Here is a 24,689-nt window from a genome sequence, read left to right on the forward strand (position 1 = left end):
TTTTTACAGTAACAGCACGATGCTGTACTTACAGCCTTCTGCTCAGCATTAGATCAGTAACATTTTCACACGTCATTATGCCAATAACATTCCTTTCAGATCAATACAGATCAATGCACAAAACTCTTCACTTTTTTTTAAAGATTTTATTTATTCATGAGAGAGAGAGAGAGAGAGAGAGAAAGAGAGAGAGAGGCAGAGACACAGGAAGAGGGAGAAGCAGGCTCCAGGCGGGGAGCTCGATGAGGGACTCGATCCCAAGCCCAGGATCATGCCCTGAGCTGAAGGCAGATGCCCAACCACTGAGCCACCCAGGCGTTCCTCTTCACTCTTTTTTAAAAAGATGTTTTATCTATTCATTTGAGAGAAAGAGAGCACAAACAGGGGGAGAGGCAGAGGGAGAAGCGAGCTTCCTGCTGAGCAGTGAGCTGGACTTGGGGCTCCATCACAGGACCCTGAGATCATGACCTGAGCCAAAGGTGTCCCCTTAACTCTCTTTTTAATACTTGCATAATATTCCATAATATGAATGGCTCTTAAATTATTAAACTAATCCTGTCCTGGATGACATTAGTTGTTCCCAGTGATTTTTTTTTTGCCACTACAAAGAAAGCTGTAATAAACACCTGTGTGTGTGTGTGTGTGTGTGTGTGTGCACATGCACACATGCATTTATTCCTGGAGATTAGTTCCCTAGGAGAGAATTTGTGAGTCAAAGGGCATGGGCAGTTTTTATTCTAGTAGATGCTGTCAAAATCCCTATAACAAAAGGTGGCAGCAGTGCCTTCCCTGCCTCCCTGTTTGAAGGTGTCTGCTCTTTCTAAACTTAGCAGCATCGAGTGGAACTGTTTATCAAGCTTCTGATAGGAAAATATTTAAGACTGATTCGGGGGAGTCTCGATTTGCATTTCCTCCACTCTTTGTTGAGCATTTCCCATTTGGCCTGCTCCCCGTTCGCGCCTTCTGCCCAGGGCCCAGTTCTGTGCCCTGTCTCTACAAGGGAAGGGGGTCCTCCTTTTCAGGTTGTAACCTGGGGACCCCCTGGCTGCTTGTTTTGTCAACCAGCTGGAGTGCAGTTTCCTACAACATGAGGCATTTTGGGGAGCACTAAGTCTATGCCCAGACTTTCTCCAGGTGCAAGAGTGCCAGCTCTGCTGGGGCACAGGTTCTCTGCCCTGGGCCCACACTGGCCTGGGCACCCTTCCTCTCGGGGGCTCCTGGTTGGTGGTTGGTGCTGCTGGCATTTTTAACGGCTTCACCTGGCCCTTCCTTAGTCACACAACCTGCCCCCTTCGCCCCAGGATTAGTGGCTAGCTAGGTCAAAGTCACTCACATACCCAGGTAGTCCTCTTCAGCCCCTGTTACCCACAATAAAAGCCCCAGTCTCTACTTTCCCACATCATCAGCAGGGACCTGCTGCTCTTCCCAGGTTTGGGGGCTGTTATGAAGTGAGAACCCACTAGAGCTGCGTTTGCTCAGCCACGGATGGGGCCGCTTACCCAACCCGGGGAGGGAGTAGGAGCAGCCTCCACCCACTCAACCTGCGGCCCAGCGCTCCCGCCTCTCTGGTCCAGGAGGCTTCACTCCGCCTTTGCACCCCTCTTCCAGGGCCTTCCTCTTTCCAAGTGACCAGAAGATTGACCTGGAGCTGTGGGCGGAGCAAGCAGAGTTTGACCGCACAGAGCTGCACCAAATGCGTGTGCAGGACAACTGCATCTTCTCCATCAGCCCCAAGGCTGGGAGCCTGAGTCCCGGGCAGGAGCAGGTGGTGGAACTGAAATACAGGTGCTCCCTCCACTGCCTGCCCTACACTTCCGGTCCTGGAGAATCCCCTCCACCCCACCACTGCACCCTGTCCCTTCCCCTGGTCGCCTGGAGGAGCTTAGCCTTGCACTCTGTGACCCCAGGGTACCCTAAGCGCCCACCACCAATGGACGATGCTGCCCACCCACTTGGAGGGAGGTTTCACTTCCCTCTAGCCCTGTCCCAACTCGGGGGGGTTCCACTTGCTCCCAGCAGCTAGTGGCCTCAAAGCCTCTCTTGCTTGTACCGGGGCTCAGGAACTCAGCCCAGACTTGTCCCCTCCCTTCCAGCCACCTGTTTATTGGCACTGATTGCCTCCCAGTGCTCTTCAAGGTGTCCTATGGCCGGGAGATCCTGGTGAGACCCCAGACCTCATCCTGTCCTGGGCACCCAAGAGAGGAGCAGGGAACCGTGCACCCCCCACCTCCCACCCCGGGAAACTAGGGTCGAGATCTTTCTGCTGAGTGCTTTATTTCCTCCCAGGGAAGGATGGTAAACTCATGGGCTTTCTATTTCCAGCTAAATTTCATAGGTGTGACAGTGAGGCTGGAGCAAAAGTACGTGCACTTCACCTCCACTAGCCACCAGTTCATCCCTGTACCCATCGGAGACACACTGCCCCCAAGGCAGGTCAGTGAGCCCCACTGTCCTGGTTACCGAGAAGTCTAAGCACTGATCTCTGAGTATCCCCCATTAGCCCTTTCCCAGGTGACAAAGACCCTGCCCTCCGGAAGTCCTCGCTCTTAGAGGTGGGGCAACGAGTGGGACCCTGAGTTTGGGCAACTAGGAGAGATCCAAGGTGAGAGGCTTCCACTTCCTGAGGCCTGGTGCTGAGCCCTTTGCCAGGCCTCGTTCTGGTGCAAAAGCAGGGGCTTCTCTCCTCTGGCATAGGATTCTTTGAATGTCTTTGACCATGAATCACCCTGATATATTTTGGGTAATAACCCAGTAAGTACATACATGCACATATAACTAAAACAAAGCTCATAAATCAGTATGTGCACTACTACATGCAAAGTGTTCTGATATTTTCTGTTTTTAAGTTATTCTGTCCCATTTCTTACATGCTAGACGTGACCTGCTAAATTGGCTTCATGACCTGTTCACAGATAAGTCTCAGCCCCAGTTTGAAAAATCACTGCTCCAGGAAGGACATTTTTCTGATGTATGAAAAACCAGACTATGAACCCTTGCAAAGCTATAGAATTTTCTTTATTCAGTAGAGTGAATTGGGTTCCTTGGCTCTGAAAATGTACACTGGAAATCTCCCACAGGGGGACAAAATATTTTCCCAAACATGCTGTAGCTGTGACATTTCTAAGGATTGAAAAGTCCTTGTATTTCTGAGTGGAGGCCTCTGGTCATCCAGCCAGCAGTCAGAGGAATGGGCTTTCTGGCCATGAAAGGATGGGACCCCCTGGCCCCAACCTCTGTTTGCTTCCCTACAACAGCTTCTACCCTACTGGTTTCCTTGAAGCCCCACCCAAGGCTGCAGGAGCCCAGGTCCTTGAAAAGGAAGGCAAAGACTCAATGTCCCCTGGAAAGCTTCCCCTTGAGAGACTAGACCACTCCCCTGTGGCCCTGAACACAGACAATGGAAAATGGGTCTGGAGCCAGGAGACCTAATTGTACCTCCAGCCAATCTCCACAACTGTGGCCAAGCTTCCTCTTTGATTCATGAGATGACGACAGATTGTGGCCTGGATCCACCAGAGGGCAGCGGAAGTAGAAGTGAACAGATTTAATTTACATTTTGGAGGCAGAATCATTGGGACTTGCTGGGGCTAGATTGGGAGAAAGGGAGGGATTGAGATGTATTGAATTCCTACTTTGAGCATTTACTGAAAAGAGTTACCCTGGGGGTAGAAATAGGCTTTCTAGTGAAGAGTTTGGTTTTTACCAAATTTGAGATGCCTATAAGACAATCAGTGGCCGGTGAGGGGGCAGGAGGGCTTGTCAAGCGGAAGTTGGATACCAGGTCTGGAGCTCAGAGAATGACCCAGGCTAGAGAAATATCAGCATATTCAGGAGTGGGTGCTGGGAATGATGAGGGGGCAAGACCTAGATCCAGACGAACTGTTGGCTCTCCCTGGCTTCCATTTTTTTTTCATCTTAAAATGAAGGATTGGCCCAGAAGATCCCTGGTTTCTTCCAGGACATTCTATGATTCCCACACTTTGGAGTTAGTCTTGGGGGGCCCCATAGCTTCCTTCCCCTCCCTCATCTGCCTTTAAGCAGGACTGCCTCTGAGGGCAGATGTGGAAAGTGGCAGCCTCCCTGGTGATTAGAACAAGAGCCTAGAAGATGCTGAAGGGTCTGGAGGGTGCATGCATGGACACTTCTGTAAATCACAGACGTGAGCGATAGTGCCCCCTTATACCCTGACAAAGGTGAATTAAGAGTAAATAAGGATTACAGATTATCTTAAAATGTCACAGGCTGAAAATATAGTTATATACTTCTTGAGTGATCAAGTGATAAGGGAAATCAGAGGTCGTCAGGGAGCCCTAGGCTGTAAGAGTGACATCATGATCAGCCTGCCCTCCTGCACACAGAACCCCAGGCTCTGTGCATTGCAGCCCTGGGCTGGTATGAAGACTTCATTATTCCTGCCCCCCTACAGATTTATGAGCTGTATAATGGTGGCTCGGTGCCCGTGACTTATGAGATCCAGACCAATATCCTGTCACAGGTTCAGGAAAAAAATTTCGATCACCCCATCTTCTGCTGCCTCAACCCCAACGGGAAGATCCAGCCAGGCACAACTGCTCAGGTCTTGTGGATCTTCTCACCTATTGAGGCCAAGACCTACACGGTGAGCAGCAGCCCAGGCTGATTAAGGATGGAGGTTGGTGTTGGCCTCCTCGGCAAGCTTTGCTCTGACTAGTCCCTTCCCCGCCCTCCTAACTTCCCAGGTGGATGTGCCCATACACATCCTGGGATGGAACTCAGCCATCATCCGCTTCCAGGGAGTGGGCTATGACCCCCATGTCATGGGGGACACAGCCCCATTCCACAACATCTCCTCTTGGGATGACAACTCCATACATCCTAGGCTGATGGTTCCTGGACAGGTAGGAGAGGGAAGGGAGGTAGGAAGGCCTGGGAACTAGGAGGAGCCTTAGACCCCCGGGGGGCCACTGCAGAGGGATGAGGAAGCTGGGAAAGAAATGTGATGGAGGAGGCAGGGGAGGGATGCAGAGGTGAAGCCTGGAACCAGCCCTCATCTGGAGCTATGAGGCCGCACCGGCTCCATGAGAGGCTTACTCTGCCACCTAGTGCCCATAGGTGTTCCTGCTCAAGTCACTCTGGGCATTGGGATGGAGATATTGGAAGGGGTAGAAGGAAGCTCTCCCATTTTTGGCTGTAAGGTATTCTCTTCATACAGAACAGCCCCTCCCTGTTCCTAGATGGATTTTGCTGTAAGATATCTAGAGTCAACAGCACCATCTTTAGTTCAAACACAGCCCACTGTTGGGACATCTGACCTATTCATCCATCCATCCATCCATCCATCCATCCATCCATCCATCCAACTCCTCCCATTGGCCCACATGCCCATCTACTCATCCATCCATCCATCCATCCATCCATCTATTCATCCATTCATCCACTTCTCCATCCATCCTTCCATACAGCCACCCAGTCACTATATACCTATATATCTGCCTGTTCACCCTTCCACTCCTACTGTTTTTGGACTCTAGCTGCATGCTCAGCACTGCGGAGGACACGAAGAAGAGCCAGACAAGGTCTCAGCCCTGGAGACACTCAGGGTCCCTGCAGAGAGAAAGTGCCCCTTCCATGTGGTGTTTCCAGACCCCCTGCTCTTCTGTTCCCAGTAAAGATGCCAACAGCTCACACCCCCCCACCACCACCATTAAGTTTACAACCATCCATCAGGGATCCAAATTATGTTGGTTTGAGTTCTGTCTTCCCCAAGCAAAAATTTTTAAAAGACCTTATTTATTTATTCATGAGAGACGGAGAAAGAGGCAGAGACACAGGCAGAGGGGGAAGCAGGCTCTCTGTAAAAGCCCAATGTGGGACTCGATCCCGGACCCTGGGAATACCCCCTGAGTCAAAGGCTCAACCGCTGAGCCACCCAGGCGTCCCCCTAAGCAAATTCTGATTGCTCAGCCCTCCCAAGCCTATTTTAATGGTCAAAAGCATAGGCTTTATTTTTTTTTTTTTAAAGCATAGGCTTTAGAGTGAGACTGTCTTGGGTTATTCCTGCTATGCCTGTAAGAGACTTTTGGAAAAAAATTTATGTTCTCTAAACCTTAGCAGCTCATCTGTAAAGTGGGGACAATTATTATATATGTATACCCCGGGGCCATGGTGAGGATCAAATGACTGAACTGTCTACCATGGTACCTGGCCTGCTGAAAGCACTCAGTGACTGGTAGTGGTTGCTATGGTTATGATGTCTTCACCTCCCAAAGTGGCTGTTGTGTTGTCTCCACCAACAGAATGTCTTCCTGTCCCAGTCTCATATCTCCCTGGGAAACATTCCTGTGCAGAGCAAGTGTAGCCGCCTGCTGTTCCTTAACAACATCTCCAAGAATGAGACAATTGTCTTTGAGTGGCAGCTGAAGCCTCTAGAGTTTGGGGAGGTGAGAGTGCCCTATTCCCACAGAATTAGAACCTCTAGCAGGGCTCAAGATCCATCTTACCCCATCCCAGGCCACTCCATCCCACCCCATTCCATCCCATCTTGACCCCTCTCCATCGCACTGAATCCCACCCCATCTTATCCCACTATATCCTATCCTATCCCATCCCATTTCAACCTACTCCATCCCATCCCTGTGAAGCTCCAGAGACCTCTTCCCCCAAACAGGTGTCTGTGAGTCCCATGACAGGGAAGGTGGCTCCTGAAGAGACAATTCCATTCGTGGTGACCCTGAAGGCCTCAGTGCATGCCAGCTTCTACAGCATGGACCTGGTGTGCAAGGTGGGACCAGCACCAGAGAGAAGCTGGGATGGAGCATAGCTCTCACTCCTGGGATGTGTGTGGGCTATGAGATCTGCAGACCTCCACAGAAAGACAGAGGCCAGCCCCTGGAGGAATGGGGAGGGGGAGGGGGTTCCACAAGACACAAGTCCTCCAGACCTTGACCTTCTCCTTGTCCTGGGCTACAGGTGTATCGGCAGGACCTCCTGAACCAGTACCATAAGGAACTACAGGAGTGGAAGGATGAGGAAATGCGGCAGGAAGTGGAGTTTACCATCACAGATAGGAAAGTGAAGGTGAGGAGGCCAGAGTGGGCCTTGAACACCACAGATCTTTCTGACTGGCCTTACCAAGGTGGACAGAGGTGGTGATGTGAGGTGGTCCTACATGTAAAACCTGCCAGCCCTGTCCCACATTAGCTTGCTTTCATTAGACCAAGCATAGCATCTCCCCAAGAGACTCTCTTCTGGATAGAGGACTGGCTGGCCATTCCCTGCCTCATGTAGCCAGTGTTGATGGGTGCCTGCTGAGTGCCAGGTGTGGGGACCCAGGGGAGACAAGACAGCTCACTTTCTTTTTTTAAAAAAAATTTTATTTATTTATTTATTCACAAGAGACACACAGAGAGAGGCAGAGACACAGGCAAAGGGAGAAGCAGGCTCCCTGTGGGAAGCCTGATGCAGGACTCGATCCCAGGACCCCAGGATCACGCCCTGAGCCGAAGGCAGACGCTCAATCGCTGAGCCACAGGTCTCCCAACAGCTCACCTTTCTGATGGAAGATGGTGTGGGTCAGGGGTTTCAGGGCCAGGCTCTGGAAACCAGTTATCCAGTTTTGATTCTTGGCTTTGATAATTTCTAATTCTGGGATCTTGGTCAAGTTACTTAACATCTCAGTCCCTCAACTGTAAAATAGGGGGAATATGACATCTGGGATTGACTTCAGGATAATCCAGGGGCACCTGGTGGTGCAGTCAGTGAAGCGTCCAACTCTTGATTTCAGCTCAGGTCATGATCTCAGGGTTATGGGATCGAGGTTGAACTCCACCCTCAGCAGGAAGTCTGCTTGAGACTCATTCTCTCCTTCTCCCTCTGCCCCTCCCCTCCCTGCTCACACGAGTGTATGCGCACACTCTCTCAAATACATAAATAAATCTTGAAAAGAGAGAGAGAACCCAGAAGTGGGACACAAATGAGACAAGATTGGCCATGAGCTGCTGATGGGTGGGTAATGTGGTGGGTAATGGAGGACTCTGTACATTCTCTCTACCTTCCTGTACATTTGAAATTGCCCATATGAAGAGGATTAAAAATGAAAGTTCAAAAATATTTTGAATGCAAGTAAAATAATGCCTGCTTCACAGCATTGTGGTGAGGATTGGATGAGTTAAAGCATGCAAAGAGCCTGCAACAGTGCCTGGCATCCAGTGGATGCACTAAACGACTACTAGTATTTGTAGGGAAGACAGAGAATAAACATGAGACAAAACAGCCTCTTCTGTCCCTTCTTATTTCCCAGCCTCCCTATGCTGGTCTTCTTGCACCTTGATCACCTCTGCACTCACCACACTCAACCCCCAGGGAGGAGACACTGCTTCCCTCTAAAGCTGTGGCCCAACTATGAATGCAAATCATGTCTGCAGGGTGTGGGAGAAGGGATTTCTGAATGAAATCTTAATGAAGGAGAGCATTTCCTTATCACACCAAGCTGCAAAGCTCCGAGGCACAAGGACAAGCACCCTTGGTACAGCCTGCGTATATTTGGTGGAATCTCCTTTCCTTTCCTTCGGTTGAGTGATCTGATTTTCCTTGCAGTCTGCAGGCAGCACTTCCCTAAGGAAGGTCCTGGAAGGGGGTGTGGCTGGGAGTTGGGTGAGAGCAAGAGGGCAGCAGGTCCCGGCATGGGCTTCCGGCCACCCATGGGTGGACAGGAAAGGTAGGAAGAGGGGAGTCCCTCTAGGCTTCTCGTATCCCAAGCATGGGTCTCCTTGCTTCCACAGGAAGCAGGATGCTGTGGAGCCTGTGCACCTATGAGGAAGTACAAGGTGAGCTTATAAGCCCCATCTCCTTGGGATAAATTGAAAGGTCCTTGCTTGCTTCCAGAGATACCTCCAACTGCTGGCCCAGCCTCCTGGAAGGGAGGGATGGAAGTGGGGTGGGATCACACTTGCATTTGGCCCAAAAGGCCTGGTTGGGGCTAGGGACCCATCGGTAAGGGAGTGATGTCCCCAAACCCCTGTCATCCACCTCTCCTCCTTTCCAAAGACGCTGCCCCCCATCAGGAATCAGCAGCCTCTCAACCGGCCTGCCAGCTGGAACCTTAAGATCCCAAAGAAGATAAACTGGTTCTGTCCCCAGTTGCCCTCGCCAGACATGCTGTACTTGGGCCTCACGGCCCGTGCTCATGCCACTGACTACTTCCTAGCAAACTTCTCTGACTTTCCCCGCCACTTCTTGCACCGGTGAACTCTCAGGGAGGGAGGGGTCTCTGCCCCCTGGGGACCTCAGATAGGCCTCCTGCCCCACCTCCTTCCTTCCTTTTCCAACTTGGAGCCTCTCTAAGTCCTGTTGCCAACTCTGAGGCTTGGGCACTACATTTGGGCCAAGGTGGGGGGTGGGGGTGCTGTCCCAAGCTCATCTATGTTCTTAGGACTTCATGGCCACCACCATTGCTCATGAACCCACCCACCCCCATCTCCCAACCTCCCACATGGTGGCTTACTCAGGCCACTCAGAATGTCACGGCCTGCTCCAGGGAGCTGCCAAAGAGAAAATGCCCCAGGGAGGAGTTGGAGGCTTCTGAGGAAGAATCCCCAGACAAGTGGGCTGCCGTCTCCAAGCAGGAAAAGCAGCTCCTGATTGACTGTCTCACCACCATCATCAGGTGACCCCCTGGACCCTCACCATCCCCCTCATCTTGTCAGCTCATTCAGCCAACTCTGTGTCCACCCATGGTCCCTGAAATCCCAGCCCTGAAAAACAGAACTTCCTTACAAGATCCTTTCACTGGTGGCCCCAGGCCCTGTAGGATGGGGCAGCTCTGATGGAGCTGGCTAGAGGGATCCTGAGGTCTGGATCCTGAGGTCTGTCCTGTCCAGGGCTAGTAGATAAGGTCTGAGCCAGTTCACTGTCTCCCCAGGCCTCCGGTTGCTTATCTGTGTAACTCTGACCTCTTGGTTCTACCTCTAAGGACCCATGGGGCCCAGAGATGCCTCTAAAGAAGGGGTGGGCAGGGCAGCTGACTAAAGGCTTGTTAGTCCAAGCACCCATTTGTAGACAGAGTGGGCAGGAACTGCCCCTTGGAGAACACTGAAGCCAGAGTCCCAAAGGGGGGGCCCAAGGACCCCTTGCAAGGCCTCCCAGCAGGGACCTCCTCTTCCTCCTCCCTGCCATGCAGGGGTCTGCTAGAAGACAAGATCTTCCATGAGGCCGTGGACCAAAGCCTGGTGGAGAAGATGCCTTACTTCTCCCAGTTCTGGAATGAGCAGTCAGCCAGGTTCGTGGCCCAGAACAACACCCTGCACTTAGCACCAGTCCTGTCTCCATCCTCTAGCAGCTGGGAGGCCAGCAAAGGCAAGGAGCCAGAGGAGGACAAACTGAGGCTGGGAAAGAAAGTGGGGGAGGAGGAGGAGAAGAGCGAAGAGGAAGAGGAAGAGGAGGAGCTGGAGGAGGAAGAGGAGGAAGAGGAGGAAGAGGAGGAAGAGGAGGAGATGGAAGAGGAGGAGACAGGCAAGGGGGAGCTGGAGGAGGAGGAGCTGGAAGGGAAGGAAGAGAAGGTGCCCTGGATGGGGATTGAGCCCATGCTGCAGCCCGCGTCCCAGGAGTCGCTGAAATGGCAGTGGCAGCAGCAGCTGAAGGTCATAGTGAAGGAGGAGCAGGAGCAGGACGAGAAGGAGACCATCAGCCGGTGAGCAGCCTGCGGAAGGATCCCGGGAGGCAGGGGTGTGCTGGGGCGCACCTGGGCAAGGCCCTTCCCAGCTCAGCGTTCACCGACGTCCCCACTGGTGGCTTAAGGCCTTCACGGGGAGTGTCCGCAGGAGGCGATCCGAGCTGTTTCGAGCATTCACTAGCACACCACTTCCGGAGGGTAGTCTGCACCCCCGCTTCTTGGAGGGCCTTTCCCTGGGGCTGCTCCCGGGCCCTCCCTGCCCGTGTGGGGATTCCTTAGGCCCCACCACCCCCTTCGTCTCAGCCTGATGCCTCTCCCCACACCCGGCCCCGAGATGGGCCTACACTTGCCGGGGTTCGGATCCCACCGCTTGTTCCAGCAGCTGACGGCTCGGCAACTTGGTCCCCTTCAGCCACATACGAGCGTCTGTAAAGTTGGAACAAGGATGCCTTCTAGGGTTGGGAGGGCAGGGAGCGACCCGGGAACCCCCGCAGAGCGCAGGGCGCGCGGTGTACAGCACGCAAGAGGCCCGCGGAGAACGCGGAGCGCCGTCGACGGCGACGCTGCCACCTACCACCGCCCCCTCCCGCCGCCGCAGGCTCCCGGCGTTCGCCAACCTGCAGGAGGCGCTGCTGGAGAACATGATCCAGAACATCCTGGTGGAGGCGAGCCGCGGGGAGGTGGTGCTCACCTCGCGGCCGCGCGTCATCGCCCTGCCGCCGCTCAGCGTTTCCAGGTGGGGGCGCCCCCCGCGCCGCAGGGGCGCGAGGGGCGCGGGGCGGGCAGGCTTGGCCCCGGGCCTGCCCCCGACCTCCCTCTGGGGCTTTCTGTCTTCCAGGGTTGAGACTCCCGACTTGCTGCCCGTGGCGCCCCTCGGGCTGCAGCAAGCAGAGGTGCCCCGCCCGGCGGTGCCGCCCCCTGCGACTCTTTGAGGACGCCAGAGCCCAACCCCTCCGACTTGCTGCCCTAGGGGCCCCCTCCCCGCCGCCCCGCCAGTAAAGCATCCGGCCTTCTGTATCTGCCTTGACTTTGTTTCCCCGACGCAGGAGGAATTCTTGCGCGCGCTCTGGGAGGGACAGATGGTGGGAGCGGCCGAGGCGAACTGCAGCGACTCATTGCAGACTTGGGTGCTGGGAGGGTGCGTCTCTCCCCTCCACGCGGCCCCGGGGCCTGGGCTCCTGCCGCTCACTCCGGGCGCCGACCTGGTTCGGCCAGTGGAGGGCGCTTCGGGCGGGGCCTAAGCGGCCTTTGCACCAGCGCAGCCCGGCCGACGGGAACTGAGCGCCGGGCCTAATCGGCGCAGCAGGTGGCTGCAGGGCGAGGTGACTACCCCTCCCCTTTCCCCGTCGCGCCTGCTCCGAGGCTCGGTCCCTCCATCACCAGCCTTTTCTCAGCATCCGTCGGGCTCCCCGGACTGTGCTAAGAGGTTGAGCAGGGAGGAAAACCGGGGCACGTCGTGGAGGGCTAAGGGCTAGACGCTGGGACGTGGGTGGAGGTCACAGCTAGACAGCGGGCCACAGGCCCTACTAAGCGACCCCCATCGTCAATCTGAATCCCCAGCGCAAGTGATGTCCCACCTTCCCTAGCAGACCCACCTCTCTCTCCCCCCTAACCTCCTCCCGGCAGCCTCTGTCCTCTGCTCCTCCCCCCCACCCCCCAGGCAGGTGGGTGGAAAAGTGACATCTGGTGTTGTTCCAGAGGCGCCCAGGTCCCCGACACCCCCCCTCCACCCCCGCGGCCAAGGCCTCGGAAAAGCTCCAGCCCCAGAGCCCAGGCGGGGGCGGAGAGGGGGTGGGGGCGCTCCGCCTCCTCTGAGTCAATATTTGCTCCGAGCAAACGGGCGCCCGGGACAGGTGTGAGTGTGTGTGTGCGTGTGCGTGTGTGTCTAGGGGCGGGGACTGAGCAGGCGGTATAAAAGCGTGCTGAGCCCGGGCTCCCGCACAAGCTCGGGGGAGTGGGCTGGGGACCAAGCCAAGCAGGGCCGGGCCAGGTGAAGGGTGACCAGGAGGGAGGAAGGGAGGGGCGGGCCGGGTGCGCACCTGGGTGGCCTCCTCGGCCGGCGACGTGTCAGCCGCAGATGCGCGCAGGTGAGGGCGGCGGCTAGCGGCGCGCTGGGGGCCACTGCGCTCGCAGAAGACCAGGACCAGGAGCTCGCCGAGGGCGCCAGCCAGGCCCCGGGCCCTCCGCTCCCGCCCCGCGACGAGCCCCTCGCACAAACCGGACCTGAGCGTTTTGTTCGTTCGGCTCGCGTGAGGCAGGGGTGGCCTCTCAGCACCCGCCCGGGGGCCGGGCCCGACCGCCACGCAGGCACCTGCCGCCGCCGCCGCCGCCGCCGCCGCCGCCGCCAGACGGGTCGGAGAGGCCGCGCGCCGCTCCCAGGGGAGATCCGGCTCCCATCCGGCCCCGCCCGCCCTGCCTCGTCCCGCCCGCAACGCCAGGGTGCCCGGCTTGATTCCGGGTAATGTGGGCCGGCTGAGCAGGCTCCACCGGGTCGCATAAGGGGCTGTGGCCGAAACAGGAGCCCTTCTGGAGGTGGAAACCCGGCTGCTAGTCCCGCTCTGTCCCAGCGACTTCTGTGGCCTTGGGCAAGTCATTTCCCAGCCTCTCCTGGGTTTTCCTGTTTGCTCAATGAGAGGGGTTGGTCTGGCCTCCCAGCGAGGGCCTCACCAGTCCCCAAATCCTGGCTTCTGGGCTTCTAGCAATAATTCTGAGCCACCTGCCCTGGGAAGTTGGAGACCCTCAAGGGGCTGGAGCAGTAGCTGTGAAGTGTGGAAAATCTGGGTTGAAGGAGCTAGAGCCAGGTGAAGATCGAGTGTGTTCCTCCAAATCTGTTTGGTGCTGACATCCTGAGGGTTCACTCCCTGCCATCTCCCTGGCCCCTCTTTCAGTCTTCCCATGTGTGAGATAGACTGAGTGACTGATTGAAAAGGACAAACATGGGGTCCCCTAGCCCTTGCCAGATGGGGTCCCCAGGGACCGCAGCTCGCCACCTTTCCGGAACTCCATAATCCCAAGGCCTCCTGTTGCACGCAGCTGCGGGTCGGGTGAGGGTGGGTCCGAATGGCCCTCATCTTAGGCAGGAGTCCACGGGTCATTAGCCACCACCCACACCTGAGACAGCCGGGTGCCCTTCTGCAGTGACTCAGAGTGCTAAGATCTGACATGGGGGAGGGGGCGGAGAGTGCCCTAGACCCTGGCCTCCTGCCTGCTGAGTCTAGAACTGAGAGTTCCACACACAGCAGTAGGTCAGTCCGAGCCCTTAGCGGAGTCCCTCTGTCCTCTGACTCCGGGTGTCCTCCATTCCTCCTCCTCAAAATTGGTGGTGGTGCCAGTCTTGCCGCAGACAGAGGGGCCCGTTGTAGATCGTAAGTGGAGGGAAGCCTCTTGGACAGCGGTAAGGAGCCACAGTTTCCCCTCAGAGTGAGCAAGCATCATGGGGCTACATGGATTGTACCCCCACACACACCCAGGCAGAGGTAGCCCCTGGGGAGAGAGAACAAAGGTCAGGAGCCACAAGTCCTTCCAGCTCCGTTCTGGATGTTCCTAGAGGGGCTGGCTTGTCCTTTCTACCTGCCCCCCCTCTCCACTGTCACCCCCGCTCAACTACCCGCAGGCCCTATGGGATCTGCTGAGTCCTCTGTGCAGAGAAAGGGAGGGGGAGGGGATGAGATGGCTCTGACAGATTCCAGGAAGTTCTGGAAGGGGGTGGACTGCAGCGGCCCTGGGGAGGGGGACATCCATGGGCCCCCAGGCAGGGGCGTGTGCAGCCCCCATCCTGCCCTCCCTTACCAGGCTCCTGGTCCTCTGCTCCTTGCCTGGTGCTGAAGATTTGCCTGTCAGGGGCCTGGCCTGGCACCGGCACATCTTCCCTGTGTCTTTGAGGGCTTCCTCTTCTCCTCCCTGATTGTGGAAGGGGGTTAGAGCTCCTGACCTCTGGCTGAGATTTCAGATCTGGGGGTTGCACAACGAAGAGATGTCCCCCTGAAGCGACCCCCTTCCACACACACACAATCATTTGGTGTGTGTTGGGGGGGGCGGGTGGGAAGAATGAGGCCATCAGGAGGCTGGGTCAGCCCTTGCAACCGAGAACCACTGCCTTTTCCCTCCAGGGCCTAATTTCTCCAGACCTCCACCTCCCGTCCCCAAGACCCGCATTTCCTGACTGAGGCCTAGGCTCAGGCTTGGGCCTCTCCCGTCCAGGGCCCTCCTCCCTGCCCGGCCAGGGGCGGAGACTCCAGGCGCCAGGCTGGCCTGCAGGTGCGAGGCTTGGGGAGGAGGGGGGTGCTCAGCAGCTGGCGTTCGAGAGTGGGCCCCCTCCCCCCACCCCCTTCCAGCTCCCAGCCGGAGCCTGCTTCCTGTCATCCCTGTCAGCACCCCAGGCGGGGGAGGTGACAGGTAGGGGAGGAAGCGGAATAAGGGACTGAGCGGTCGGAGTGCGGGCAGCCCTGGGACTGGGGAAGCGCAGAGGAGCCTTGGGGAGGAGAGACAGGGAGCAGAAAACACAGGCAGGACAGAAAGATAGAAGATGAGGCCTAGAAGGATGTGAGACCCAGGGGAGATTTCAGGATCTGGAGAGGCTGCAGCTCCCCCGCCCCCCTGCCCCAGTGAAAGCCAGGGCTAGGGAGCGACAAAGACAACCCCAGAGAAACCAAAACCAGAGAGGGAGCGAAGTACCCTGATAGAGCAAGAGAGGTACAATTGGGAGAGATGGAGAGATTTGAAGATGCCAGGTCAAAGGTCAGGGTAAGCAGAGGTAGAAGGCAGAGCATGTGGGGAGGTAGGGGTCCGCCGGGTGAAAAGGGCCTCCAGCCCCACCCTGGGGGAAATCACCCCCAAGAGAGGAGAGAGAGGTGGCTTCTAACGGCCAGAGCCCCAAAGCCGGGGAGGGCTGATAGGCCTGACTTGGGAGACCCATCTTTCTCCCAGTAAAGGGCAAACGACGAAGAGGGGCAAGGCTCAGGCCCCGCTGGACACTGAGCCACGAGGGGCACCATCTGACCCCATCTCTGCCCTTTTCTCTCTTGGCCACAGCTGTAGAGACAGACAGCTTTGGCAGCTGACCTACCCGCTACCCACCTGCCGGTTGTGGCCCAGCCGTGGAACCTCTGCCCAGGGTCCATTTGAGAGTCAGGGGACCCGGGAGGGGACCGGGAGTGGAGGCACTGGGGTGGGGGGGCTCATAACCAGGTGCTAATCCCCATCCGGCCAAGGCAGAACCAGAGCCTCACTGACCTTCTCAGAGATTAGTCCCCATGGCGACCTTGGCAACTCACCCCCTCACTCTGGCTGGGGGGGGGGGGGTGCAGAGGCTGGGTGGGGAGGGCAGGGAAGCTTCCTGAGGCACCACATGAGCACAGCAGTCAGGCTTGGGAGGCCTCTCCAAAATCAGCCCGTACTACAAAATTGGGCCCTCAAGAGAGGGGGACTGACCTGCCCCAGGGCACATAGGGAACCCGAAGAGCCTCCAGTTCCGCTCCCAAGTGCTTGTTCCAGAAGAGCAGAGGAAAGGAAATTGAGATACGACCCCTCTGACCCTCCCAAGCCTCCCAAACTGAGATCCTGAGCAGAGTGGCTTGAATGGGGTGAGGCAGGAAGGCTCCCCATCCAGAGTGCTAGGCTGGCTTGCACAAGGCCAATGTGGGAAGGGGGATGCAGCTCCCAGAGCTAGGCTTGCTGCCCTGACTCCAGCCTCCATTCCAGCCAGGCCTGGGGGTGCGGGGAGCAGGGGGGAAGCCTTGCAGCAAAGCCATTCGTGACCGCAACCACCGTGACAACTAAGGGCTAACATTTATTGGGCACGTTCGGCAGGCCAGTTCTGTTTTACATGCTCTCAAATCTTCACAGCAGTTTTTAAGACTATTGTTCCCATTTTCCAGCGGGAAAAACTGAGGAGTAGAATGCAACTTAGAAGCAGTGGAGCTTGGATTTGAACCCAGGCAGTGGTGCAAGATTCCCGAGCACTCTTAACCCTCCAGTGTCTGTATGCTCATGGGCCGGTGACTGAGACGACCTTCTCTCCTCTTGGACACTGGCCGTGGAATGGGATATGTGCAAGTGTAAGTCACAAGGGAATACCCGTGTGTGACCCCCCAACACCCAGCACAGGGGGGCACATGGCACATTTTATTAAATTATTGGAGGAATAAGTGAGTGAACAAGCGTTTGCCCATAAATGAGTGTGGCTTTGGGGGCCTATTGAACCCTAGGAGAGTGCTCACGTGCGGTGTGTGGGATCCGCGTGTGGGATCTGCTGTGCCTGTAGCCCCAAGGCATGCGTGTGCCCGCCCTCTCCCTGCTGCCCTGCGTGAGCCCCCTGGCTTTGTGTCTGGTGAGCGTGTGGCGGTGGAAGCTGCCTCCCATCTCCCTGGATGGGAGCCAGCTCCACGTCCCCACTGAGAGGCAGAGAAGAGGGGCTCTGCTGCTGGCAGGAGAGGACAACGGGTGTGTGAGTGGGGCTCCCGCATCCCCCCCAAGACCCCCCTCTTTGGGGCCAGCTGTCGGACCCTGCCTGAACTGAGCTGATCTCTCAGTTATCTGTCTCCCAGGAGACCAGACCTCACAGCCCCAGGGAAGGTGCTCATCTGCCCGTTCCTGGCTCTGAACCTGGGGGGGGGGGGGGCAGCGGGGGTAGTGAGGCTGTAAAGGAAAGGCTGGTGACCCGACCAGGGGGAGGGAGGGCACCATTCACAGAATTTGCATCTTCAGTCACCAAAGCCCTGGCTGATTTCCCAGTGAAATGAGGGGTAAGAGGTGGGAGCCGGCCAGCTTGAGGAAAGGACATGGGCCACTGGGCGCTTCTAAGCTGCCCAGCAGTACTGGGAAGTCGGGCTGCTCGGGGATGGGGCTCTACTTGAGGGAGAGGTCTCTGGGGATTCTCAAATATCCCCTTTATATGGGATAGAGACCTGGGTGGGAGCCCAGGATCAGGTTGAGGGATCTTCATCAGATCTGTGTGCCCTGTACAGGAAAGGGCCCTGAGTGGGATCTGAGGGTCTCGGGTTCTGAGGACACAGGACTGAGTCTGAGGGTTTCTCTGTGGGATCTGAAGGTACCTGGTGGGTTTCGGGCTTTGGTAGAATCATGGGAAGGGCAGTCCTAGAGATTTCTCTATGGGACCGGAAGTCCCCATAGGAGATGAAGGGCTGGAGAGGGTGGGGATGGGGAGTTCTTTGAGGACGATGAGATCCCTATGAGAGCTTGAGGTCTCTTGGAGGTGTAGATCTGGGGACACTTTTTTTTTTTTGGCCTAACTTCCCCCTTCCACACCCAAAGGCTGAGGCTGTGGATGGGGAGGAGGTGGGAGTGAGGGTGCTGAGCTGGCAAACAAAGCCACCTGTGCATCCATCCTTCAGGAAGCTCTAAGCACAACTGATCTGGGAAAACAAACAGGACCAGCTGCTGAGGTGAGGAAGGGGGCTAGGAGGCGACGCGCGGAGGGGGGGGGTGTCAGCTGGGGGACTGGCGCTGGATCAGCCTGGTGGAGAAAGGAGGCCGGGAGAGGGTCCATAGCACAAAATAGGGACAAGGACCCCAGAGTCCCATTCTAGCACACCCGGCAGGGCTGCCTGACAGCCCCTTCTCTGTCAGTGGGTCCTCCTTCCCTTTCTCTAGGACTTTGAGGCCCAGAGCCAGGGCAAGGTCTGGGGGAGGCGAGGACCCCGAGAGAGGTCAAGGCAGCTGGCTCCTGGCCGTCTTGGTGGGTGTGCCCATTTCTGAGAGAGCTGCTCGCAGACATCTGGAACGGGGTGGAGCGGGGGAGGGGGAGCGCTGGGCCCTCTAACCGTGTTTCTGATGGGGAAACCGAGGTACCCAGGGGGGAAGAGGCTGACTAGTGCCTCGCAGCTTCTGAGAGCAGAGCCCAGACCGGAATTTAGGACTAGAAAGGTCCCCTTTCTCCCACGAAGGGTCTCCACCCCAAATCCCAGACGGACTCTTCATTCGAATTGGCATCTCAGCTCTTATCGCCTCCCCACTGTGTCCCCGACCACACACACACACACACACCCCTCCTGCAGCATATGGTCGTCTGGCCAACAGCTGGATCGGAAACTGCCCACCTGGGCGCAGCCCAGACCCCAGGGCAGCGTCCAGCCTCCCGCAGGCACCCGAGCACCCTCGGGGCGAACACCTGGCGCCCGCGTCACGGAGCAGCGCAGACGCACAGCCTGACGCACTCGCCCCCGCGCGCGTCGCGGCCCGGACCTCAGGCTCGCACCAACTCTCCCTGCCACCCCACCCACCCCACCCCACCCCACCCCACCCACCTCACCTCGCGGGCTTCCCTTCCAGCGCGGCCCGCCCGCGCCCCCTGGCGGCCGAATCTAGAATTGCCCGATAGAGACGGAGGAAGAGGGAGGGAGGGAGGGAGGGAGGAGGGAAAGAGAGATTCGGTTCTCCCCTCCCGCCGCGTCCGACGACCCCCCTCGGGAGCCCAAGTCCAAGGACCAGGACACGAAGAACCCAGAACTCTGGCCCCCCTCGATAGTTTGTATTTTTCCCTTATGGATTTTTGGGGGAAATTATACCCTATTTGTGTTTCTCCAAACGCCCCCTCTGGTAGGGAATCAGGGCACTGGGCTTGCTCTGACCCCATCTCCACTCAAGCCCGGCTCTGGTCGTCCTTGCTGTGACTCAAACCTTCCTAACATGGACTTTACTCCTCGTGTTTTAGGGCACTTTACTCTTGGCATTCACCTTCACACACCTTAGGATCTTCAATAGCAGTTCCTCACGAGTGAAAACAGAGACCTAAGGGAGGCTCCAGTGTCTCCCAACACCTGTTCTCAGCAGTCCAGAATTATGGGGCCAGAGGGTGGGCGGGGGCTTGGAAGAGTGGGCAAAGCATTGCCCTTGCTCTCTCACTGGGGAATTTCCTCTACACCCCTTCCCCCTGGACATTTGATGCAGCCTGACCACCTGTTCCCTCACTCAGGTTTTATTGAGCACCTACTGTGTGCCCAGTACTGTGCTGGGTTTGAGGATAACAAAGAACAGGACCAACACGGCCCCTGCCCCCCTTAAATGGAGCTTACACTCTAGCAAGAGATACTCAGTGCACCCACAAACACTCTTGAGCAAAAGATGAAGAAACTTTACAGAGTGATAGACACTATAAAGAAAACAGGGTGATGCGATGAACAGTAAATGCCAGGAAGAGCATCACCCAGGAGGTAACAAAGGAGCCAGCTTGCCAAGACCTTGAGACTAAAACACTCCATCCAGGTAAGGGGAGGCTCCAAGGTGGGAATGAGCTTGACTGGCCAGAAAGGACGGCCAGTCAGCATGGCAGGTTGCCAGGAGCTGAGGCCGCAGCATCTGGCCTCTACAAGCCTAACTTTTAGTCAGAGGATGTGGAGTGGTAAGAGCACTGGCTTCGCAGTCAAAGGGTTTAAGTTCTAATCTTGCTTTGACCCTGGCTGTGTGAATGTGGAGGAGGCCCTGTGCCCCCCTGGTGCCTCAGTTTCCAGGTCTGCATGTCCAAGCCTACCTCACTGGACTGTTGTTGAGTCTATAAAGAAAGCCGTGGGCTGGTGGGAACAACAAAATAGCAGTTCCCTTCTCACTCTCCCCTCGGTAATGAATACCCCCTCCATTAAGGAAAGCTCACAATTTTGCCAGAAGTCTTTATGCCTTATTGACAACTATGATGGTTAGGAAATTCGGCTGTAAATTGGGAGGAAATGACCTCCCTTGGAGGCCCCAATCCTTTCCTCCTCCTCCTCTCCCCCTCCCACTCTCCCCCCTTCTCCCTGCCACACAGGGCCCTGGGATTGAGGGCCAGAGCCTAGGACCTTCCGTCCCCACCAGAGTCCCCAGACCCTGGAGCTCTGTCTGGCCACTGGGAGCGTAACGCTGAGGTTGAACCATTCTACCTACCACAGTGAGCCACTCCCTTAATTACTATTATTTCTAAGCGCTTCGTAAATCCGAGCCCTCCCTTGGGCGGTTTACGCTTCCTGAGCTCAGCGCCGCGTCGCGGAGAGTCCTGGTCATTGCCTCCTTCTTGGCCCCTCCGCGCACGAAAACTCTCGAGAGCGCCGAGCTGGGTCCGGGAACTCAAGCTCGGGAGCATAGGAGCCACCACCGGCCAGCGCTCCGGGGCAAAGAGGACGGAGGGCGGGAGGAAAACCGTTGGCGGAGAGCTGTGTCTACCCTCCCGGCCAGCGTCGGGAGCCGCCTCGCCCTAGGCCTGAGGAAGAAGTGGAGGGTAGGCGTTGGCAAGATTTCTCGAGAGCCTCAAGAATTCGCGATCGTAGCCAAGTGGCCCCAGAGTGACCTGGTACCTCCATCACTAAGGGTCTGGACCAGGGAGGGCGCGTTCTGGCTCGGAGGCCGGGTACGCCTTGCCCGGCTCAGGCCCCCCAAAAAAGAAAAAGCGGAGTCAGCCTCAGCTGCGGCGGGCGCGGGACATGGGCCTCAGCAGTTTCTATTGTGATCCCCGAGGGCTGGGGCCAGATTGGCGGCTGCGGGAAAGGCCTGGGCTCCCCAGGGGACACCAGAACTGACCGCGGCCTGCCCGCTGACTCAGCGCCCCCACCCCGCGGGAGAGAATGCGCGGAGGGGGCCAGGCCCGGTATAAAGCCCCGCGCGCCCAGCCCGCGCGCAGCCTCTCGGTTTTCCGACAGCACAGCGCTCACCCCACCGGGTGAATACTCGGGGCTGGGGCGGGGTCTCCCCGGGACGGGGGAGGGCGAGGCGAGGGACAGCCGCTCGAAGCCCGCAGCCCGGGTGGAGCCCCGCGCTCCTCGCCTCCCTCTACCCGCCTTGGGGGCGCCTGGGCCCGGGAGGGGGCCGGCCCGACGCTGAACCTTTCTTTGGTCCCGCCCTTCTCGCCCGCAGCGGCATGAGCAGCGCCCCCGCGCCGGGTCCGGCGCCCGCCAGCCTCACGCTCTGGGACGAGGAGGACTTCCAGGGCCGCCGCTGCCGGCTGCTGAGCGACTGCGCGAACATCGCCGAGCGCGGAGGCCTCCGCAGGGTGCGCTCTGTCAAGGTGGAAAATGGAGCGTGAGTGATGCGCCAGGCGCGGCGGGGCTGGGTTGGGGGCGCCGGGCTCCCCGGGTCTAAACTCCAAGCCTGGGACCTCAGCTCTCGGACCTCCGTTCCCCAGACCTTTAGCCCTGCCCGAGAGAGACCGACCCACATGGGGAACCCCTTGGCCTCCCCAGAACTCCCGTGCGCAAGACAAATCCTAAAGGGATAAAGGCGAGAGGCGACCCTTTGCGGGCACCGGCGAGACCAGCCTGAACCCTGAAGGGATTCCCAGTGTAATTTCCTCCCCAGAGTTTTTCTCTGTGCAAAGTTAGATGGCTCTGCGCTTGGTATAACAAAAGAAACCAACTCCCTCTCCCTTCACCCTGGTCTCTGAGAGCCTGGGGCCCTCAGGAGAGCTGAGGGCCCCTGACTATTGGAGGTTGTTGCTATCACAGGTTGCTGCTGCAGGTTGGGAGGTTCCTACACTTACCTTTGCAGGCACTTAAGTGCTTGAGGTAGGAACCCTTGGTTAGGTGATATTCAGAAGATCAGAGAATTCCTTCCAACCTGGGGAGCCTAAGCAGGAAGGCTGGATCCCTCAAACTCCAAATAGCAGGTGGTTTAGAGTCTTTAGCTTCTAGAGGGGCCAGATTGCCATGTGCTGTGTATGTCACGGTAAGAGCCTGGGGTGGGAGAAAAAGATTGTTTTCTCAGTCTTTTAGGACACAGTGAGGGTGGGGGTGAGGAGGAAGGAGTGGGGCTGGGGCAGATACCTCCCAGCTTCCTTTATCTTTCCCCAGTTGGGTGGCCTTTGAGTACCCCGACTTCCAGGGACAGCAGTTCATCCTGGAGAAGGGGGACTATCCTCGCTGGAGCGCCTGGAGCGGCAGTGGCGGCCACCACAGTGACCAGCTGCTCTCCTTCCGGCCAGTGCTCTGCGCGGTAAGCACAGCCTTCCCCTTGCCCCTCTGCCTCCTAGCTCCCAGCTCCAGGCCCTGACTCCACCATGGCACCTCAGAAAGGCTGTCCAGTCACCGTATGGGGATGTGTAAATACAATTCCTAGATGAGCGGTAATGGCATTACTTCCCAGAACCAAACGAATCTCGGAAAGTTCGGACTGTGGGCCTATAATCAGGCGCCAACACCCCCCCAAATCAGCACCATGGACAGCACCAAGCCCCGTCCGGGCTTAGCACCTACAGGTTCCTCACCTCGTGTCCTCCACACCTGTGAAAGAGTGCCACTGTCATCACACTGTCCTGTAGGGCTGGGGTGGCTGCTGTTGGCCTCATATACAAGTGTGGAAATGGGGCTCAGAAGGGCAGAGTGTCTCGTCCCGGGACACGAGCATTAACACGAAGATGAGACTAGAACTCAATCCAGGGATCCTTGGTGAAAAGAGGTCAGTCTCTGTGTATGTATGTGGGGTAAGGGTTGGTAGTGAATCAAACGAGTCACTGGAGGGGAGAATCTCACTTCTCACTTGTACTGACTTGCCTTGCATAGTCCTAGGCCCTTCCCCTCCTGGAATAGAGAAGCTAGGCTAGAGGTCGAATGCAAAGAGCAAATGCTGACTCAACCTAGCTCTCCATTCCAGGAGGGGAAGGGCCTAGGACTATGCAAGGCAAGACCCAACTAACATTGATGCCCTGGCCTGTCTGTTCTGACTCTGCCATCTGGCACCCCGCAGCTGGGCCCTACCCAGCTGTGAGAGGCTTTATCCAAGGTGCTGGGCAGGGGATTGAATAGTCAACGAGGCCTTTAGGAAAACTGTTTCTTGGTTAATGGGCTAAATTTCTCTCAGGATCTCTGATTTTCCTCCTGAAATATGTCCATATTACAATATGCCCTCTAGCCCTGACCTAGAAGGGACTCTGGGACACCCTCAGTCTCACCACCTCAACCCAAAGCCATAGAAGGGACTAGGCTGGGAACTTCTAAGTACCCCAGCTTCCCAGACTGCTATGGACCTGACGGAGTGATCTCTGAGAATGTCTGTGAAGCCAGAGTGTCTGCACAGCTGTGCTGGGAGGCAAGGTGGGAAAAGTGGGGCTGAGAATGTACTCACTAATACCTCTTTGGAGGGCCTGACCTGTCCACCCCCACCTTCCTGTGCCTCAGAATCACAGTGACAGCCGTGTGACACTGTTTGAGGGGGAGAACTTCCAGGGCAGCAAGTTTGAACTCAGCGATGACTACCCATCTCTGCCTTCCATGGGCTGGGCCAGCAAGGATGTGGGTTCTCTCAAAGTCAGCTCTGGAGCGTGAGTCCTGGGACTGAAACAAAGGAGATAAGAAAAGAAGGGAGGCAATGGGCACCAGGGAAGGGGGTTGGGAAAGGTGATGGGGTGCTAAGAGATAGGGTAAAGGGATGTTGGGGGCTGGAAGGCAGGGGGAAGTGAGATGATGGAGACAGACTGTGGGGAGGCAGGTAATAGAGTAAGAGTCAGGGAGCCAATGTGGGGATAGAAGAAGGGATTTTTTAAAAAGATTTTTTATTTATTCATTCATGAGAGACACAGAGAGAGAGGCAGAGACACAGGCAGAAGGAGAAGCAGGCTCCCCGTAGGGAGCCTGCTCAGGCCCTGAGCCAAAGGCAGATGCTCAACCTCTGAGCCATCCCAAGGAAGGGATGTTTTAAAAGATGGATGAGGAGGCAATGGAGGGTGGGAATAGGGAACAAGGGGAGGACCAGGCAGGGAGAGATCCATGTAGGGAAAATTGAAGCAATAGTTTTGGAGCTGAGGCTGAGAAAGGAAGGCTACTAATGGGAGACATTGGTGGGAGTGGGGGCAGAGCTGCTTACCACTCTTGTGCTCTCACTGGCCTAGGTGGGTGGCCTACCAGTACCCAGGCTACCGGGGCTACCAGTATGTATTGGAGCGGGACCGGCACAGCGGGGAGTTCCGTACCTACAGCGAATTTGGCACCCAGGCCCACACTGGACTGCTGCAGTCCATTCGAAGAGTCCAGCATTAAACTCCACAGCTTGACACCTCCCCTGAGGACCCTCAATAAAGGCTCCTGAACCTGGCTGTCCCTCTTGTCTCTTTCTTGGTGTTTTGCTC

At 56.8% G+C, this 24,689-nt stretch overlaps 2 protein-coding genes across 6 annotated transcripts in view; both read left to right on the plus strand.

The window, feature by feature from the left end:
• The window catches only part of CFAP65 (cilia and flagella associated protein 65), a 32,647-nt gene extending 20,982 nt beyond the window's left edge, over positions 1-11,665 (plus strand). Inside the window, 14 exon segments of the mRNA XM_077885623.1 lie at positions 1,609-1,785; positions 2,094-2,160; positions 2,323-2,433; positions 4,427-4,618; positions 4,719-4,877; positions 6,276-6,419; positions 6,647-6,760; positions 6,949-7,056; positions 8,760-8,804; positions 9,025-9,221; positions 9,515-9,643; positions 10,157-10,666; positions 11,247-11,384; positions 11,487-11,665. Of these exon segments, the coding sequence (XP_077741749.1) occupies positions 1,609-1,785; positions 2,094-2,160; positions 2,323-2,433; positions 4,427-4,618; positions 4,719-4,877; positions 6,276-6,419; positions 6,647-6,760; positions 6,949-7,056; positions 8,760-8,804; positions 9,025-9,221; positions 9,515-9,643; positions 10,157-10,666; positions 11,247-11,384; positions 11,487-11,580 (2,185 nt within the window). The 3' untranslated portion in view covers positions 11,581-11,665.
• Positions 11,666-13,004: 1,339 nt separating this feature from the next.
• Positions 13,005-24,654, plus strand: CRYBA2 (crystallin beta A2). 5 transcript variants are annotated; one of them, XM_077884834.1, is made up of 7 exons: positions 13,005-14,905; positions 16,525-16,704; positions 18,001-18,051; positions 21,488-21,652; positions 22,420-22,561; positions 23,743-23,885; positions 24,453-24,654. In XM_077884834.1, the coding sequence occupies exons 4-7, from the start codon at positions 21,492-21,494 to the stop codon at positions 24,598-24,600; spliced, it is 594 nt and encodes a 197-aa protein (XP_077740960.1). In that variant the 5' UTR covers positions 13,005-14,905; positions 16,525-16,704; positions 18,001-18,051; positions 21,488-21,491; the 3' UTR covers positions 24,601-24,654. The 5 variants fall into 5 exon arrangements, with proteins under 5 accessions (XP_077740960.1, XP_077740957.1, XP_077740958.1 ...); XM_077884831.1 differs by lacking the exon at positions 18,001-18,051 and having other exon boundaries at positions 13,005-13,449; positions 14,758-14,905; XM_077884832.1 differs by lacking the exons at positions 13,005-14,905; positions 16,525-16,704 and having other exon boundaries at positions 17,321-18,051.
• Positions 24,655-24,689: the final 35 nt, after the last annotated feature.

The sequence above is a fragment of the Canis aureus genome, chromosome 36 (genome assembly GCF_053574225.1).
Source record: "Canis aureus isolate CA01 chromosome 36, VMU_Caureus_v.1.0, whole genome shotgun sequence".
Classification (NCBI taxonomy): Eukaryota; Metazoa; Chordata; class Mammalia; order Carnivora; family Canidae; genus Canis; species Canis aureus.

Excerpts from the sequence above, each read along its gene's own strand:
- CRYBA2 (XM_077884831.1), top strand. Across the intron at positions 21,653-22,419 it reads GTCAAGGTGGAAAATGGAGC|TTGGGTGGCCTTTGAGTACC; the intron begins GTGAGTGATGCG and ends ATCTTTCCCCAG. Across the intron at positions 22,562-23,742 it reads TCCGGCCAGTGCTCTGCGCG|AATCACAGTGACAGCCGTGT; the intron begins GTAAGCACAGCC and ends CCTGTGCCTCAG.